General features: G+C 40.7%; 1 protein-coding gene across 1 annotated transcript in view; it reads right to left on the bottom strand.

Annotated features, from left to right (window-relative positions):
* Positions 1-17,558, bottom strand: part of PPM1M (protein phosphatase, Mg2+/Mn2+ dependent 1M) — a 484,662-nt gene that overhangs the window by 369,146 nt on the left and 97,958 nt on the right. Inside the window, exon 5 of the mRNA XM_044078507.1 lies at positions 12,192-12,295. Coding sequence (XP_043934442.1) covers positions 12,192-12,295 — 104 coding nt within the window. The remainder of the gene's footprint in view (positions 1-12,191; positions 12,296-17,558) is intronic.

Here is a 17,558-nt window from a genome sequence, read left to right as displayed (position 1 = left end):
TCCTGTAAGATTCTTAGTGGCTAGTTCAACAGTTTGGCATGTGGTATACTTGATGTGCTCCTATTTGTTTATGAGCAGGATGCCTTTCTCCTTCGTTTTTGCTCCTAACCCCTCCCCCTGGAGGCCAGCTGGCATGGTGCAGTTCCTGCTATTCTAAGCTCACACATGGATACAAACTTATAAAAACCTATTATAAGTAGCTACATAGAGATACTCTCGTTGGAGGGGGCAATGTGACCCCCATGCCCCACTTTTGTGAGTGGAGCATATATCTCTGATACAATGTTAAGTTATGACTGCTACACTGGGACATGGTATTAACTGAACACATGTGACCTGGGCCATAGTCAGGGCTTTATGTAATGGAGCCGGATATTCCTGGTGCATTTTTTGACATTAAGGCTGTTCACTAGGTGTCATTAAGTTACAGCAGGGATGTGTCAAGTTCCTTATTGCTTAGGCTTTCTCACTTTAGCCTATCTCTGGAAGCTTGCTTTGGCTCAGAGTGCCTCTTTGTATTAATTTCTACAAATTATGCAAACAAGAGTTCCACATGTGCAGTTTAGCCACAGTCACGTTGACATTTCTGGTTTACCATCAGAAGGTTGAACCTGACCCCATCGAATGATGGGATCATCGACCCACTTCCGCGAAACCGACAATGTGGAATTCTGACATTGTTGAAATACGACTTGCTGTAAACCTCGGAACGGGCTTTAACATGGCTCGAGATGGGGGCGAGATTCATATCGACAATGTTTGGTTCGACATTGTTGTCGTTCGGCCTCCAGACTTTCACCGAAGTGGGTTCGACCAAACCCACTTCAACCTTCTGATTGTCACCCGATATTTCTACATGCTACAGAGAGATATGTTTCTGAGATATTTTTACTTATAACGGCCTCATTACTCTCAACAGAAGTCATACAGCTTCTTGTATTATTCTTGTATGTGATGTAATGTAGGAACAAATATCTTTGGGTGGAAAGCATACTTCTCAACTGCACAGATTGATTTTTGCCTCATATTTTGGTCTGTTTCTCATAAATTTATGGTTTTCTGGAAAATCATTGGCAAAACATTGAGATTTAAAGTCAGAAAATTAATGGCAGACATTTGAGTTTCAGACTTCATACCCTTCAGAAAATTAATGCTAATGCAAAACACGTTATTCTATCATCTTTCCAAGTCTGTAAGAGCAATAATTAAAAAAGTGCCCCTATTTTTGGGCCTTTGTCCCCCCATTATTTATGGCTTTGTCCAGATTTCTTGTTCTAATAGGTTGAGCGGTATGGGTGGAAGAAAATTTTCACATGTGTATAGCAGACCTCTCAGCTGTCCCTATTTTAGAGGAATGTTTCTATTTTCAGGCCTGATTTAACCCTACACATATTGTACCTATTTTTGGAGGTATGTCTGTATTTTTAAGATTGAGTTACCTCTTCACACAATTTTCTGGATCATTCTTGTGTATTTGTGAAGCTGTCTAATACATGGAAAACCACACTATGTTGCCAACATACTGGTGGTAGAGACACCAATAATTTAATGAAGGAGGACACACATCTGACATCTCCCTTTTTCAAAGCAAAAATAAATAACCGTGTGGTAGAATTTTGCAATAAAGTTCATTAAAGTCTACAGATTTTACACTCTCTCTTTGATAATGTGTTTTTTAAACGTGTTTCTGATTAGTATCCCACATTCTTGTTGTAAGTGGAAAGAATTATGTGCTATTTGACATTCCTATACTATGCTAATTAGATGTCCTGGTTTTGGGCTATATGTCCTTGCTTTCAGGGGCCTTGTACCTGTTTTCAGTGGCTGCAAGTTGAGAGCTATGCTCTATGGCATTATCACTATGACCAGACATGACATGCGGCCTCATATGACGCCTGCTGAGGACAATGACAAGATAGGCAGCCTCAGTTGCAGTACAAACTTAGGAATCTGCCACTGAGATGCATTAGCTCTTCCTGCAACTGGCCTACTTCAGTGCTGTGGCTCAAACCTGCCTGCTCACCATACTCCTTGCCACAATCGAAGTGAATATCAGAAAGCTAAGAAAAAATACTGGCAATCAGGCGTTAAGTTACTAACAATGATATAGGTGAACAAAGAATCGACAACAGACCCTGCAGATGAATTTGAATGCCACTATCAGCCTATAGTGGCTTGAAACCATATCTTCCTTGTTCTATGGTTTCATGCTACAAAATAATTTTGCACCTGCATTTAGCTGTTCACCTTATATTTATACTGTTGGGTTTGTGTGCTGCAGATGCCTTTACATATAGTTTATGCTGTGCAGTGCTGTTACTTCTCATGGTACTAACAGCTGTGCGAATATTCATTTTAGTCACATGATTATAACCAGGACAAATAAACATGCTAAACAGGAGTAACCATAACCAGTGATGTGTCACCTAAGGTATACCTTTTACAAGGAGGTCACCATCCATGTCTAGGCCCTCAGAATCATAACTGCCAGACTATCGGCTACAACCCATGATGCAACAGTCATTAATCTGAGTTGTGCTAAGCTTGGTTGTAGTGCCAATGTCTCATCTGATAGAATATTTACTAGAATCATCTATGAATGATTTAGCACGTGAATGTGCAGTACACTGCTGGAGAGAGGTGGCCCCTTTCCATCTGCACTCAAATCCAGTGACGAGTGGTGCTTCTCACTGACTTTGCAGCTGGCTATCCTCTCGTACTGAGCAGGATTACTGTTGTAACAACACATCATCAGTAGGGTAAAACTAACCTGTCTCATGATGGTCTTTGATGCTGGGAAGATCAGAAGGTTGTGGGTTGTTTCTGCCCACATCACCTACCTAGATTTATTCTCTAGTGCTGACACTAAAATGCAGTATTAGGTGAGTACCCATCTGCCTCAGGTTTTTTCAGCTTCAGGTGTTTTGTACTGATTAGATTCACCTATTGCTCTAGCAGTGTGGCATTCCCTAGGTTTTCTGTATTGATTAGTTTCACCTGTCGCTGTAGTGGCATGGTATCCCTCCAGAGGGCCCAGTTTACCTTTCCTGCTGTCCACAGAACTGGCAAAGTAAAAGGCAATTGAGGGAGAGGACTGGATGCCCCATACATGCTTACATACTAGGGTGTTGTACCCATAGTCCTGCCCATGTAAGGTAATGTCTTCATGGTGCTGCCTATGCAGGGTACTGTACCCACAGTGCTGCCTATGCAGGGTACTGTACCCATAGTGCTGCCCATGCAGGGTAATGTCTTCATGGTGCTGCCCATGCAGGGTACTGTACCCACAGTGCTGCCCATGCAGGGTACTGTACCCATAGTGATGCCCATGCAGGGTAATGTCTTCATGGTGCTGCCCATGCAGGGTACTGTACCCATAGTGCTGCCCATGCAGGGTACTGTACCCACAGTGCTGCCCATGCAGGATACTGTACCAATAGTGCTGCCCATGCAGGGTAATGTCTTCATGGTGCTGTCCATGCAAGGTACTGTACCCACAGTGCTGCCCATGCAGGGCACTGTACCCACAATGCTGCCCATGCAGGGTACTGTACCCATAGTGCTGCCCATGCTCCCCACACACTAGCATTTCCCTTGAACACCTGTGCCTTTTCAGAAGCACATAAGAGTGTCATCACCCTGCACCCAGACACTAGCCCAAACATACCTCAAAGCATATTCTAGCCTCTGTTCTGAGCCCCAGTCTCTGTCACAACTGCCAAGACTAGCCCACATATAGACTAGAGCATCATTCCTAGCACTCTCCCTGCCCCAAACAGAAGGAGCTGTACAAGCCTCCTTATCCATCTCATCTTCCCATGCAGGCTCCATCAGGCACTCAGGGTATTAAATGAATTTGGGTCCCCTGGGTCACAGTCAGGGCATTATCATCTGTCTGTACCAGTGGAGCTGACTTGCCCATCTGCCTCAGCTGAGGTTCAGGTGGATGTAAAAGATCCCATGGTCAGGCAAGCTTATATAAAATATCAGTAACCCACTGAAAAAATCATCAACCTCCAATATATATATATATATATATATATATATATATATATATATATATATATATATATATATATAGTTCCCTATCAGAAGCCTGAAACACTATAAGCCTGAAAATCAAAATCCTGAAACCAAAAGCCTGAAAATTCAAAATCCCGAAAACCCAAAATCCTGAAACTCAAAATCCTGAAAACACAAAATGGACATGCTGACGTCATTGTGGCTTTGCTATTATTAGCCCTGTGGTGTTAGGTCATGCGTTGGGTTCAGGTAAGTGTGCGGTTAGTTTTATGTTAGGGTCAGGGGCGGTTTAAGTGAGTTAGGGTTAGGGCGCAGGTTAGGCATGTATGCAATAGTGACAAATATTGGGGTTAGGGGCGGTTTAAGTGAGTTAGGGTTAGGGCGCGGGTCAGGTGAGTGTGCGATAGTGACGAACCTTAGGGTTAGGGTTAGGGTCAGGGTCAGTTGGTAGATATTAGTGTCTTTATAGTGACATATTAACATTATTTGTGTTTTCAGGATTTTGAGTTTCAGGATTTTGGGTTTTCGGGATTTTGAATTTTCCGGCTTTTGGTTTCAGGATTTTGATTTTCAGGCTTATAGTGTTTCAGGCTTCTGATAGGGAACTATATATATATTTATATATATATATATATATATATATATATATATATATATATATATATATCTATATATCTCATCAACCTCCAATATATATGGATCCCTATCACATGGTCGACCGGCCATATGATCGACTTTCATTTGGTCGACAGTTCATTTGGTTGGCAAGCAGTTTTATGTGGGGGGCTTTGCCCCCCACACCCCCCCTAACTATATATATCAACTCCAGGGTTGCACAACATTGGGGAGGGGGACAAATCTGCCTGTCGACCAAATGAATTGCCGACCAAATGAAAGTCGATCAAATGGCTTGTCGACCATCTCAGGTAGACCCATATATATATATATATGGTTCTACCTGACTTCACCGAAACACCACAACACCGACAACGCAATCACCGAAACCACATAACCGACAGTACAAAAACACGAAAATCCACATCCCCGACAACGAAATAACCGACGGTACACAAACACGAAACCTTATACACTTCACACACCACAATCAACAAACAAAACACATTCCCCATCCAAAAACCACATACACAACACAAGCACACCAAAATCCCTGCAAACCCACACTAAACCTAACATACACAACTACCTACAACCCTGACCCAAACCCTAACCCTAAGGTCCGTCACTACCGGACACTTACCTGACCGCTCCTAACCCTAACTCACTTATCCCGCCCTAACCCAAACACAATCACTACCGCACTTACCTGACCCGGCTCCCTAACCCTAACTCACTTATCCCGCCCTAACCCAAACACAATCACTACCAGACACTTACCTGACCCGCTCCCTAACCCTAACTCACTTATCCCGCCCCTAACCCAAACACATTCACTACCGCACACTTACCTGACCCGCTCCCTAACCCTAACTCACTTAACCCACCCCTATCCACACTTACCTTACTCGCACCCTAACGTCCGTCACTACCGCATACTTACACAGCCTTTTCCCATTTCGGCATCCTCAGCGCCGGTGCTTTCATCCGTCGGGTCGGTCTTCTGCACTGTCGATCTTCTGGGTCCCGTCGCGTCGGTCTTCTGCACTTTCGCTCTTCTGCGGCTCTCGATTTCGCTGTCGATGTTCCGGCGTGTCGGTGAAGTCAGGTAGAACCATATATATATATATATATATGTGTGTGTGTGTGTGTGTGTGTGTGTATACATATGTGATCACACACACACACACACACACACACACACACACACACACACACATACAAATACAAATATACAAATACAAATACAAGGAACATGAAGCAATGTAAGAAGTATCCAAAAGATAAAAATGAAAATATATAATACACGTCCTTGCAAACTTGTCTACTACATTCCTTTAAGTTCTGTAAAAAGAGAAGCACCTGTTGTCATCTGCTATTGCACCTCCATTTAATTAATTAAACAAATGCATTTTGAGATGAATAAACATATATGTTTTTTTTATTTTTAGCATTCCTTCATAACAAAACATCATTCAAAATTTATCCTGCACACTTTTTTCTATAGCCAAAACTTGAAATGTTTAACACCCTGTACTAAACACATTTGTTACACCAGACTTGTGACCATCGACTCTTCCAACTATTCCATAAACAGGAAAATAATACTTTAGTCAATCCATGCTATCCTTCCTTAGTCTAGTCATCCTTTGATAATATAAGTGTGAAACTTATCACCGGTAACTATATTCAGCTCTTTATCCCCCAGGCCTTCCATTAGCCTTTAACCCCTAACCTTTCACCTTATTACACATACAATGAACAAGAGGAAAAAAAACACTGTTCCTGTTGAGCTGCACAATCTCTGCTTTATAATTCATTTTGCTCTTCGTGGTAATTTCTTAAGAGATAATCAGCATTAAAATTACCCCACACAACCTCATCCTTACTTTTTCTTCCTCACTTAGCTTCCCTTACTTCATTTGGCAAACCTTCCCAATGGTCAGTATAATGTTAATATTCCCTCCCAATGAATTCATACCAGTCACATGATTCTTCCCCACAGCTACTAATGAATTCATACCAGTCATGTGATTCTTCCCCTACACCTCCTAATGAATTCATACCAGTCACATGATTCTTCCCCTACACCTCCTAATGAATTCATACCAGTCACATGGTTCTTCCCCTACACCTACTAATGAATTCATACCAGTCACGGGATTCTTGCCCTACACCTACTAATGAATTCATACCAGTAACACGATTCTTCCCCTACACCTCCTAATGAATTCATACTAGTCACATGATTCTTCCCCTACACCTAGTAATGAAGTCATACCAGTCACATGATTTTTCCCCTACACCTTCTAATGAATTCATACCTGTCACATGGTTGTTCCCCTACACCTCCTAATCAATTCATACCAGACATATGATTCTTCCCCTACACCTCATAATGAATTCATACCAGTCACATGATTCTTCCCCTACACCTCCTAATGAATTCATACCAGTCACATTATTCTTCCTCTACACCTCCTGATGAATTCATATCAGTCACATGATTCTTTCCTTACACCTCTAATGAATTCATACCAGTCACATGATTCTTCCCCAACACCTCCTAATGAATTCATATCAGTCACATGATTCTTCCCCTACACCTCCTAATTAATTCATACCAGTCACATGATTCATCCCCTATACCTCCTAATGAATTCATACCAGTTACATGATTTATTCCCTACACTTCCTAATGAATTCATAACAGTCACATGATTCTCTCCCTACACCTCCTAAGGAATTCATGCCAGTCACATGATTCTTCCCCTACACCTCCTAATGAATTCATACCAGTCACATGATTCTTTCTCTACACCTCCTAATGAATTCATACCAGTCACATGATTCTTCCTCTACATCTCCAAATGAATTCATACCAGTCACATGATTCGTCCCCTAGAATTCCTAATGAATTCATACCAGTCACATGATTCGTCCCCTAGAATTCCTAATGAATTCATACCAGTCACATGATTCTTCCCCCACATTTCCTAATGAATTCATACCAGTCACATGATTTACCCCTACACCTCCTAATGAATTCATACTAGTCACATGATTTACCCCTACACTTCCTAATGAATTCGTACCAGTCACATGATTTACCCATAGAACTCCTAATGAATTCATACTAGTCACATGATTCATCCCGTACACCTCCTAATGAATTCATACCAGTCACATGATTTACCCCCTACACTTCCTAATGAATTCGTACCAGTCACATGATTCTTTCTTTCCACCTACAACGTTCACCTCCCACACATTAGTGCCCTTCATGTAATTAGACATATATCGATCACTATCACATTGCCTCTTTTCCTGCCATTCTCCTTTCTTTTCTTCAAAAAACGTACTTAAAAAAAATCCTTCTTAAATTTCAAAGATGTAATAATGTAATAAAAGAAAAAACACTGTTGGGTCCACAATTTTAAAGTTTTCATGTATTTCTTGTTCAGTTTCATTACTGACTCTAAACTAATCTGTTAATGGCTTGTTTGTTACTCATTTTCTGGATCTACAGTTGGTGTTCTTGTCCACATGTCCCAAAATAAAACATTTGTAAAATAGAAACCTTTCAAATTTCACTTCACACAAAATGTCCATTGCCCAACAGCATCCACAGCTCATCTGCTTTGTGCCAACCTGCTTATCAGTGCTTCTTCTTTTTTTTGCTTCAGTCCTCATTCTGAGCCTTTTTCTAACTGTAGCAGCCCATATTACATTGTTGTCTTTCTCAGCTTCTACTGGAGCATATCAGCAAACCGCTGCTCCCTCCTGCATGTATCTGAAGCACCACGAGCATTTAAAATGCTACCACACCATACACATTCACATGAGTACTAAGCTAACTGCCCTTGCAAGCCTTTTTAAGTCTATTCAATTATCCCTTGGGAGACTCAAACCCTGCACCTTGTACTTGTAAGGCAGGCACCTTAACCATTAGGCCACCATCCTAACTAATAAGCACACCATCTTCTCTGCTGCCAAGACTCCTTAATATCATTTGTATCTCCATGGCCAGAATAGTTTTCAGTGGGAAATATTTCTCAACTGCTACTTTACATGACATTACATGACATTACATAACATTACATGACATTACATAACATTACATGACATTATATGACATTACATGACATTACAGCTTTGTCATCAGGCTAATTTCCAGTAATCTTTTTTCGATAACACCCATCATGCAAACCACCACCAGAAATGACAGTAATCTCAGTCTCTGGCTCCATATCTAGCTCCATTACTTTATTTATCATTACTCTCTCATATTCTTCCTCCAACATGGTAGGTACTGTCTGCACCAACAATCTTCTCCCAGTTAACAAATACTAGGGCATTTTCCCTGTATCCTGTTCAAGTTTTCTCCTTTTGGTATAGTTACCAGTTAAGATTACTTCTGAAAATAGAAACATATCCCCCAAACAGTATCTATTCTTATTTGTCTGAGCTCTTAAGTAGATTGTTAGCATTGCTCGTCTTAATTCTGTGCTGTAATAACTTTTCAAACTTAAAACAAAAAGCCAATTGTGGCCAATTGAGTGAGTTGAAATTAGAGCTTGTGGTCATTAACTCAGCCTACTTGGTGTTTTACATTACACAAGCAGTCAGCCGTCATAGTATGGGGACTATAGGAAGCATGGAAGTTTGAAAACAAAGTGTTTGTACTATGCTATGCATCTAGGGAAATGCATTTAAACTACATTTAAATGCTACACTTAATTTTCTTACTATTTAAATCAGTTTTGCTGTATATTTTAAAATTTAAAACAATGTTTCCATATGGATTAAATGAAGAGTTTAATTGGAAAGCATTGCTTAATTAATTACTAAATGCTGAATGGTTAATTAACAGTTGTATTTGTGTATATATATGGTCACAGTTTTTACATGTATTATACTCCTTGAAGGCTTTTGGCCGAGATGTCAGAGAGAGAAGATAATCTAAGCTTTTTATTAAATTTTTCGGTGGAACTTGTGGTTGTTGCTTTTTTAATACTTATAAATACCCTGGTGGTCATTAGCCTAGTATAAACGTATGAACTTATGGACGCAGTCAACAAAACTGAATAAGTAAAAGTACATAATGTGAGAAGATTCCTAACATATCATTATTTGTTTTTAATTTGATTTCTAGGAATAACTTCAAAATGATAACGAATAGTGATACGTCTTCTACAAAGAAAGGCAACATAACATACAGCTCAACCTGGAAAATCAAAGCACTAGGGTATGAAAATTTTCGCCCTGTCGCTCTACTCTCACCAATCTCTAAAATCTTAGAAAAGTGCATCCACCACCAACTTATGCCTTTTCTAACCCAAAACCATCTTCTTACACCAACTCAACATGGCTTCCGCTCTGGCCGTAGCACTACTACTGCTCTACTCTCCTTCTTAGAAACTATCAAGACCGAGATTCAGGTCACCTGCTCTCTACTGTTTTGCTTGATCTCTCTAAAGCTTTTGATAGCATTTCCCATAAACACCTTCTCCTTCATCTCTCAAACCTGCATCTCTCACCTAACTCTCTATCCTGGTTCTCTAGCTACTTATCAGACAGATCTCAGGCAGTTAAATGGAAAAACTCCATCTCCCCCTTCCTACCTACCCTAACTGGTGTACCGCAGGGATCCATCCTTGGGCAGTTAAATGGAAGAACTCCATCTCCTCCTTCCTACCTACCCTAACTGGTGTACCGCAGGGATCCATCCTTGTGTACCGCAGGGATCCATCCTTGGGCAGTTAAATGGAAGAACTCCATCTCCTCCTTCCTACCTACCCCAACTGGTGTACCACAGGGGTCCATCCTTGGGCAGTTAAATGGAAAAACTCCATCTCCCTCTTCCTACCTACCCCAACTGGTGTACCGCAGGGATCCATCCTTGGGCAGTTAAATGGAAGAACTCCATCTCCTCCTTCCTACCTACCCCAACAGGTGTACCACAGGGATCCATCCTTGGACCCATGCTATTTAATATTTTCATTAATAACTTTCACATTGCTACCCCCGATGCCAAAATTATTCAATACGCAGATGCTTCAACCTTAGTCTACTCTGCCTCAAACATCTCTGAACTGCTCCTCAAAACCCAAGCTGCTTTCTCAACCACTGAAAGCTGGATGCGCCAAAATCACCTCTCCCTTAACACTAAAAAATCCAAAATTCTCCTCTCCTCTCCCTGAAAGTCCTACTCTTATGACAAAGAATTCAAAGTCCTTAGTCACTCCAACTCCACTATTGAAGTGGTTCCCTCTGCCAAACTTCTCAGTGTTACAGTCGACAAATTCCTTAAGTTTGACACACATATTCAACAAAATATTAAGAAAACCCACCAAAAACTAGGTATGCTATATAAGAACAATCACTTTCTCTCTCACTCCACCAGGCATACTTTGGCCACTACCTACCTTTTGCCCTAATTATTATATGGAGCCCCTCTCCTAACCAACCTGTCATCCTCTATCACCTCCAAACTAGAAAGCTGCTACAACAAAATCTCTAAATTTGCCTCCAACAGTAAAAATTCCACCCATCATTGCCTTTCCCTTCAATACCTAAACTGGCTAGAACTACCAAACTACCTAAACTATCTGCAGCTCACCCCAGCACACAAACTTATATTTCATCCAACTAACTGTCCTGCTCTAGCTAACATCCTTCCATCCTACATCCCCAACAGAACTCTCAGATCTGAACATCAAAACCTGATTGTTATCAACAAACCTAAAAGTCCAGCTGGCCAACTTCTCCTCTCTTTCACTATCGGCCAAGCTTGGACCTCTCTCCCTTCCTCTTTAAGAACAATAGCAAACTCTGAAAATTTCAAAACTCAGCTTTTCAAACATCTGTCCACCAAATGGAAATGCACCTGTCTTCACCCTACCTAAAAACTATACAAGAACACACCTATATCCTACCTACAGTGTAAAAAGGTGAGGCAGTGCTTATAGTCTACCCCACCTAAAAACTATCTAAGAACACATTGATATCCTACCTAGAGTGTACCCTAGCACTCAAAATGTCCTACAGCTATTTATCCTTGAACCCCTTTGCGCATATATTGTAAATAGATTCTCACTTTAAAATGAATGCATGCGAAAAGTCTCCTTAAACTCTCTTCTCAATGTGCATATATAATGCATTTTCTCAAATTACTCTATAAGAATAGCTTTATAATTGTATAACCTTTTTATAAAAACCTTAGTGAAATTGTATTTGTCTATCTGTAATAATAAATGTTCCTATTGTACAAACTAGTCTCCTCAATGTATCACTTATATTTTTCATGTTTTTGTAATTTGTATTTTTGGAGCTTTTCTCCCCGGGCCTCCACTGAAAACGGGTCCTCGGGGCCCAGTGGACCTCCCCGGTAATCAAACTGGAAATAAATAAATAAACAATAAGTGCTTTGTAAACACATAACAGATAAGAGATCTGTAACCAGAGAGAAAGATGTTTCTACATCATCTAACATGTAAACAATTCAGTGAGACAACAGGTGTTCAAACCAGTTTGTAAATGTAACATTTTACCTGCTGTCTCCTGCATTTGCTATGTAGAGTCGGCCCTGCAGACTGAGTACGACCAATGCCGTACATCCTCCTGGTTCATTCATATGTACAGACATCAAGTCATCCTGTTAACACAAACAGCGAATTAATAAATCACCTTTATCAGAAATCATCTGTCGCTGCCAAAAATTAACATTGGAGCAAATATATCAAAGTAATGTTATGTGTAACACTAGTTACCTGTATTGTAATTATTTTTAACACCCTTACTGAATTTTCACTTATGACATTGGCAAAACAAACCATATTAACATCTTCCCAGTTACAAATATTATAAATCACATATCTTCTTTTGTATAATTATTGTAGATCAGTATGTGTGTACACCTTTAAGAACCTTCTCAGTCAGTAAGCCCATCCATATATCCAATGAGCATGTGTGAGATGTAAATGCCATTTTGAGTTAGCAGCCAGAGTGTAACCATGAAATGTTTCTAGTCAGTCTGTTAGATAGAGAGTCCGTTTAAGTTCAGTGTTCTTGCTATCCATCCTGATGTGTTTGTACATAATAAAATACTTAAATGAACACCCATGCCTCAAGTCTTCTTTATGTATATAAAAATGACAATTATCATAAAACCCAAAGTTACAAAAATTGAACATTCCATTTTTTCTATGTAATTTGCTCCTACCCTTTTCCAAAGATCCCACTTTTAGATCTTTTATCTGTGTTACAATATTCAGTACTTCAAATACAGTTTGCTTAGACTTTGATTTCCATTTTTGTAGTAATTGTTTCTTCTGGCAGCCACCAGAATTAAACTGAACAAGGTCTTACTTTGTCTAGGCAATTCAGATTTATTTATTTATTTTATTTATTGGCATTTGTTGACCGGGAAAGTCCACTGGGCAGAAAACCAATTTTCAGTGGAGGCCCGGGGAGAAAAGCTCCACAGTTAAACACAAAAAGCAAAACTATTATACAGTTAAATTACAGATCTGGGGAGAACGGCTCCACTGTTAAAACAAACCAATATCATAGAAACAACATAATTGCAAACAAATGTGATACACATTAATATACAAGCACCATATTGTAGGTAAAATATATAGCAAAAATAGGCACATAGTAATGGACAAATAATAAAGTATTTCCAGTGAATGCAATAGATTGAAATCAGAGGTGTTAGAAGGCAGGATTCTTGGTAAACTGGTTCTTGTGTACCAGGTCAAAAAATTATTTCCTTAGTTCTACCCATTTGCTCACCCAGCATTTCAGACAGAGTCGTCTGCGGGGAATTTTTAAAGTCTGCCAACTCACTACACTCTCAAAGCATATGTTCTCAGCTACCTTGTACTTCATCACACCTCCAATATTTTCCATCTGCCTGAGAAAAAAAATCTTTGGAGTTTGCTTGGGGTATAAAAATACCTCTGCAAACACTTCCAAGCAAAAATCTTAAATCTTCTAAACTTTGTTGCATATTTGAGAGCCATACATATGTCCCCTCAATTTTTCCTTATGAATTGTTTATCCGGTCTCTCTTCCCAATCTTTCTTAACCTCCTTTGATTGATTGCTATAGTTACCGTGCAATATTTTATATGCCCTACTAATTATCCCTTTTTAACAGCAGCGTCTGTTCTACATTTAACTAAAAACTTTATCAGAGCAAGTCTTTTATTTAGGATTCACCTAACCCTTTCTCTTTGCTTATACTCGGAAATCATTCCCTAATAGGGAAGGCAGTGTCTAGCATACGGTCCAAATGTCTTCTTATCCTCTTCCCATTCTATTACCTTCCCTCTCTAGTTATTTGCTCCCAGTACCTCGGTTCCTTTGCCAGTTTTCTCCTGTAAATTCCAGTCCTCTCTTGCCTTTTCTTTGTACCCCTAACTGTAGTCATTCCTATCAGCAAAATCTATTTCTCCATTCTTGTGTTGACTTCATTCTTAGAATACGTTTTGATACTTTATGAATATAATATTCTGTGCAGGGTGACCACGGTGGTGCAGAGGTTAGCATTACCACCTCACAGCAAGAGGTTCTCTGGTTCTATTCTCAGCTGGGGTGTCTTCTGTGTGGAGTCTGCATGTCCTCCCTGTGGTCACGTGGGTTTCCTCTGGGTGCTCTGGTTTCCTCTCACATCCCAAAGACATGCTGTAGGTGGACTGGACACTCTAAATTGGTCCTAGGTGTGAGTGTGTGCATGTATGAGCCTTCTGTGTAAGGTTGGGTGCCAGGCTGGCAACTTGACACTGCAAAACTCCACTGCCAATCATTCTGCAGACCGTTGTTCCTCTGTGTCAACCCCTAACTGGGAAAAGCCGAAAGGAGATGATGATGACTATAATATTCTGTATGGTTGTTGTTATTCTCCTTACGGATCTGCATCCAAAATCACACTCTCTCCTTGTTTCTTGAATTTCCCCACACTTCATTTTAAAACAAGTCAAGCCACAAATAAAAAAAAAAAAATTCTCGGGGATTCAGAAAGAGCCCCAAAGCTTGTGGTAAGGTTGCGGTAAAAAGGGCATGCTTTGTAATTTGTAGAGTTGTGATTCAGAGACACATTAACTACAACAAGGAAAGACCTCATTAACAGCTAATTTGCATGTCTCTGAATTGCTGTTAACTACTGCTTGTGTAGATCAACACTTTCCTGCTGTACTTTTACCCAAGATTGAGAAATGTGGAAAGCCTTGAACTGTGAGATTTTTCCTCAAAAGGTAAATAAAAAGCTCTTATTTCAATTTCCTTGCACATTTGAATTACACTTCTAGTTGCCTGAGATGTAATACTGTTTTTGTACCTTTTAAGCTAAGGTACTTATTTGTAATTTTGCTTGGTTCGGTGACATAGCCTCGTAGTTATAGGAATTGTAATACAATGCAGGGTCTGATCCTCATTTACATCTTTTACTGCATCTTTGCCACCAACTACGTTTACTTGTAATTTCTGTCTGCTCATTTGCCATTGTTCATAGGTTCATAGGTGTGTACTAGGTAAATAGACCTGGAGCCTTTACAAGACTACCCCAAAAAATGTTCCCTAACACCATGCCACCTGATGTTAGTTCACAGTGCCTCTATCCAGTAGGGCAACTGGAGTGATCCCTGGGGTGAACTTTCTGTTACCCATCCACTCATCGAGATTTCTCTTAAAAAGGACCAGCGAGGTGCTCTGTTTGACATTAATCTGAAGCTTATTCCAAAGCATGGGCAGTCTTTGGGAGATGAACCTGTCCCTCCAGCATGTTCTGTTGATTGTGGTAGTGAGGTTGTGATCTCTGGAGCGTGTGGCATGGGGGGATTGGCATTTCTTTAGGTGTAGCATTTCAAGTAGGGCTGGGTCAGACATGGCTTTGTAAATCAAGCAGAGATTACCTCTGAGTAGCTGATAAGAGACTGAGAACAGCTGAAGTTTCTTCAGTCTGTCCATGTAGGACATGTGTTTAAGGCCTAGGATCCTTTTTGTGAGGTACTTTTGTGGCCTCTCCAGCTGTTGTACGTGTCTGGTCAGGTACATGCCAAACGGGGTGCTTATATTCAATGATTGTGAGATCACCTATTGGTCTTATGAGGGATCAGTAGAGAGGGAAGATGACCTCTTTCTTTCTGAATGAGAACCCTTTGGTTATAAGATGTCCAAAAAAATCTGCCCAAACAACCGAGATCTCCAAAGCAGAAATGCAAGCAACCTCCACCCCCCAACACAACCCAAATGACACATAGCCCACATACTCAGTGTGCCAATCAACTACAGCCCATAAGGCATAACGTACCCAACACTCTAGTCATAGGTGACTCTATAGTCAGGCACACTGATGTTCCACTCATCAGGCTAAACAAGTAGAAAGTTACTGTCAGGTGCCTGTCAGGTGCCAGGATCTGCCACATAATGCATGCACTCAGGTCACTCCACAACAAGTACAAATATGACTCTGTCATTGTCCATGTTGGTGTGACTGACCTGAGACATACTTCCCTGGACTACATGAAAAGAGACATGTAGGAGCTCTCTGATCTTGTAGCCCAGGCAGGTATAACCCTAGCCCTGAGTAGCATCCTGCCATTACCCAGAAGGATACCACAGTACAAGGACAAAATGATTAACTTTAACAATTGGCTAAGCTTCTGGTGTCATTCTAAGGGGATCCAGTGTCTGTCTGCCTGGGATGACATGATCGACAGACCACACTGCTTTGCCAGAGATGGCCTGCACCTGTCGCCCTTGGGATTCCGGATACTGGCAAAGGCTCTTGCCACCCCTATAGTGCCTTTTTTAGGCATGGTTCAAATGACAAATTCACCACCATAACAGGTACAAACAAGCAAAATCTGAGGGTAATGCTACTCAATAGTAGAAGTCTAAACCTCAAAATGCACTCACTCGAGGCACTCCTTAAAATGGAGAACATCGACATCTGTGCAGTGACAGAGACCTGGTTCAAAGCTCAAGAGAGCACCGCTGCATTACCAGGCTATAATTCATACCACACCTTTCGGCCACCAAACCCAGACTGAAACACTAAAGGTGGAGGTGTGTCCATATTCATTAAGAATATCCACACCTCCAAGCTAGATGCTCAGCATAATGCATTCGAGATTATCTAAGTTCAACTAACTCTGGGCAAAACCGCAATCCAGATTGTAACTTGCTACAGACCCCCCTACCATGCCCCAGGATTCCCACTCCTCTTTTCTTGATACACTGGAAAATATTAAGGTACAACCCAACACCCTAATAATGGGTAATTTCAACTACCCCACTATTAACTGGGAAAACTACTCATGCACCAACTCTTTTGCTCAATGTTTTCTGGAAATCATCAATTCCAATGCCTTGGATCAACTTATCCACACCCTCACCAGGGGCAGCAATATCCTAGACCTGGTCATCACCAGCATGGGTGACCGGTGTTCCACACCAGAGGTCAGCTCCTCATTGGTCAGATCCGACCACAAGCTAATCACCCTAGACATCCACATTCTGCTCCCACCTCCATTAGGAAAACAACTGTAAAAAAATTCTCTGAAGCCAACTTCATGCTTCTTAAGACAGAAGTGGCAAACTTCATGACACCCATGAAGATGGACAATAGAGGTACGACTGCTGAATCCTACACAAATGCACTTTATAAGCACGTACACGAGTGCATGGATCGTGCAATCCTTAACAGAACCAAGATGCTATCCTCCAAAAAAAGGAAGCCAATCTGGTGGTCTTCTGCCATAAACAAACTCTACAACAGAAGAAAGAAACTGTTGCAAAAAAGAGTAAAATCCCACGTTGGAGGAACTCCCTGGTCAGCCTCAGTAAGAAGCTGAGATCCCTCATAAAATCCTCCAAAGCTAGTTATGAAAACAAAATCACCACTGATTCTAA

Source organism: Protopterus annectens, chromosome 7.part1 (assembly GCF_019279795.1).
Source record: "Protopterus annectens isolate FY-2018-M chromosome 7.part1, PAN1.0, whole genome shotgun sequence".
Classification (NCBI taxonomy): Eukaryota; Metazoa; Chordata; order Ceratodontiformes; family Protopteridae; genus Protopterus; species Protopterus annectens.
This window is presented reverse-complemented; position numbering and strand designations above follow the sequence as displayed.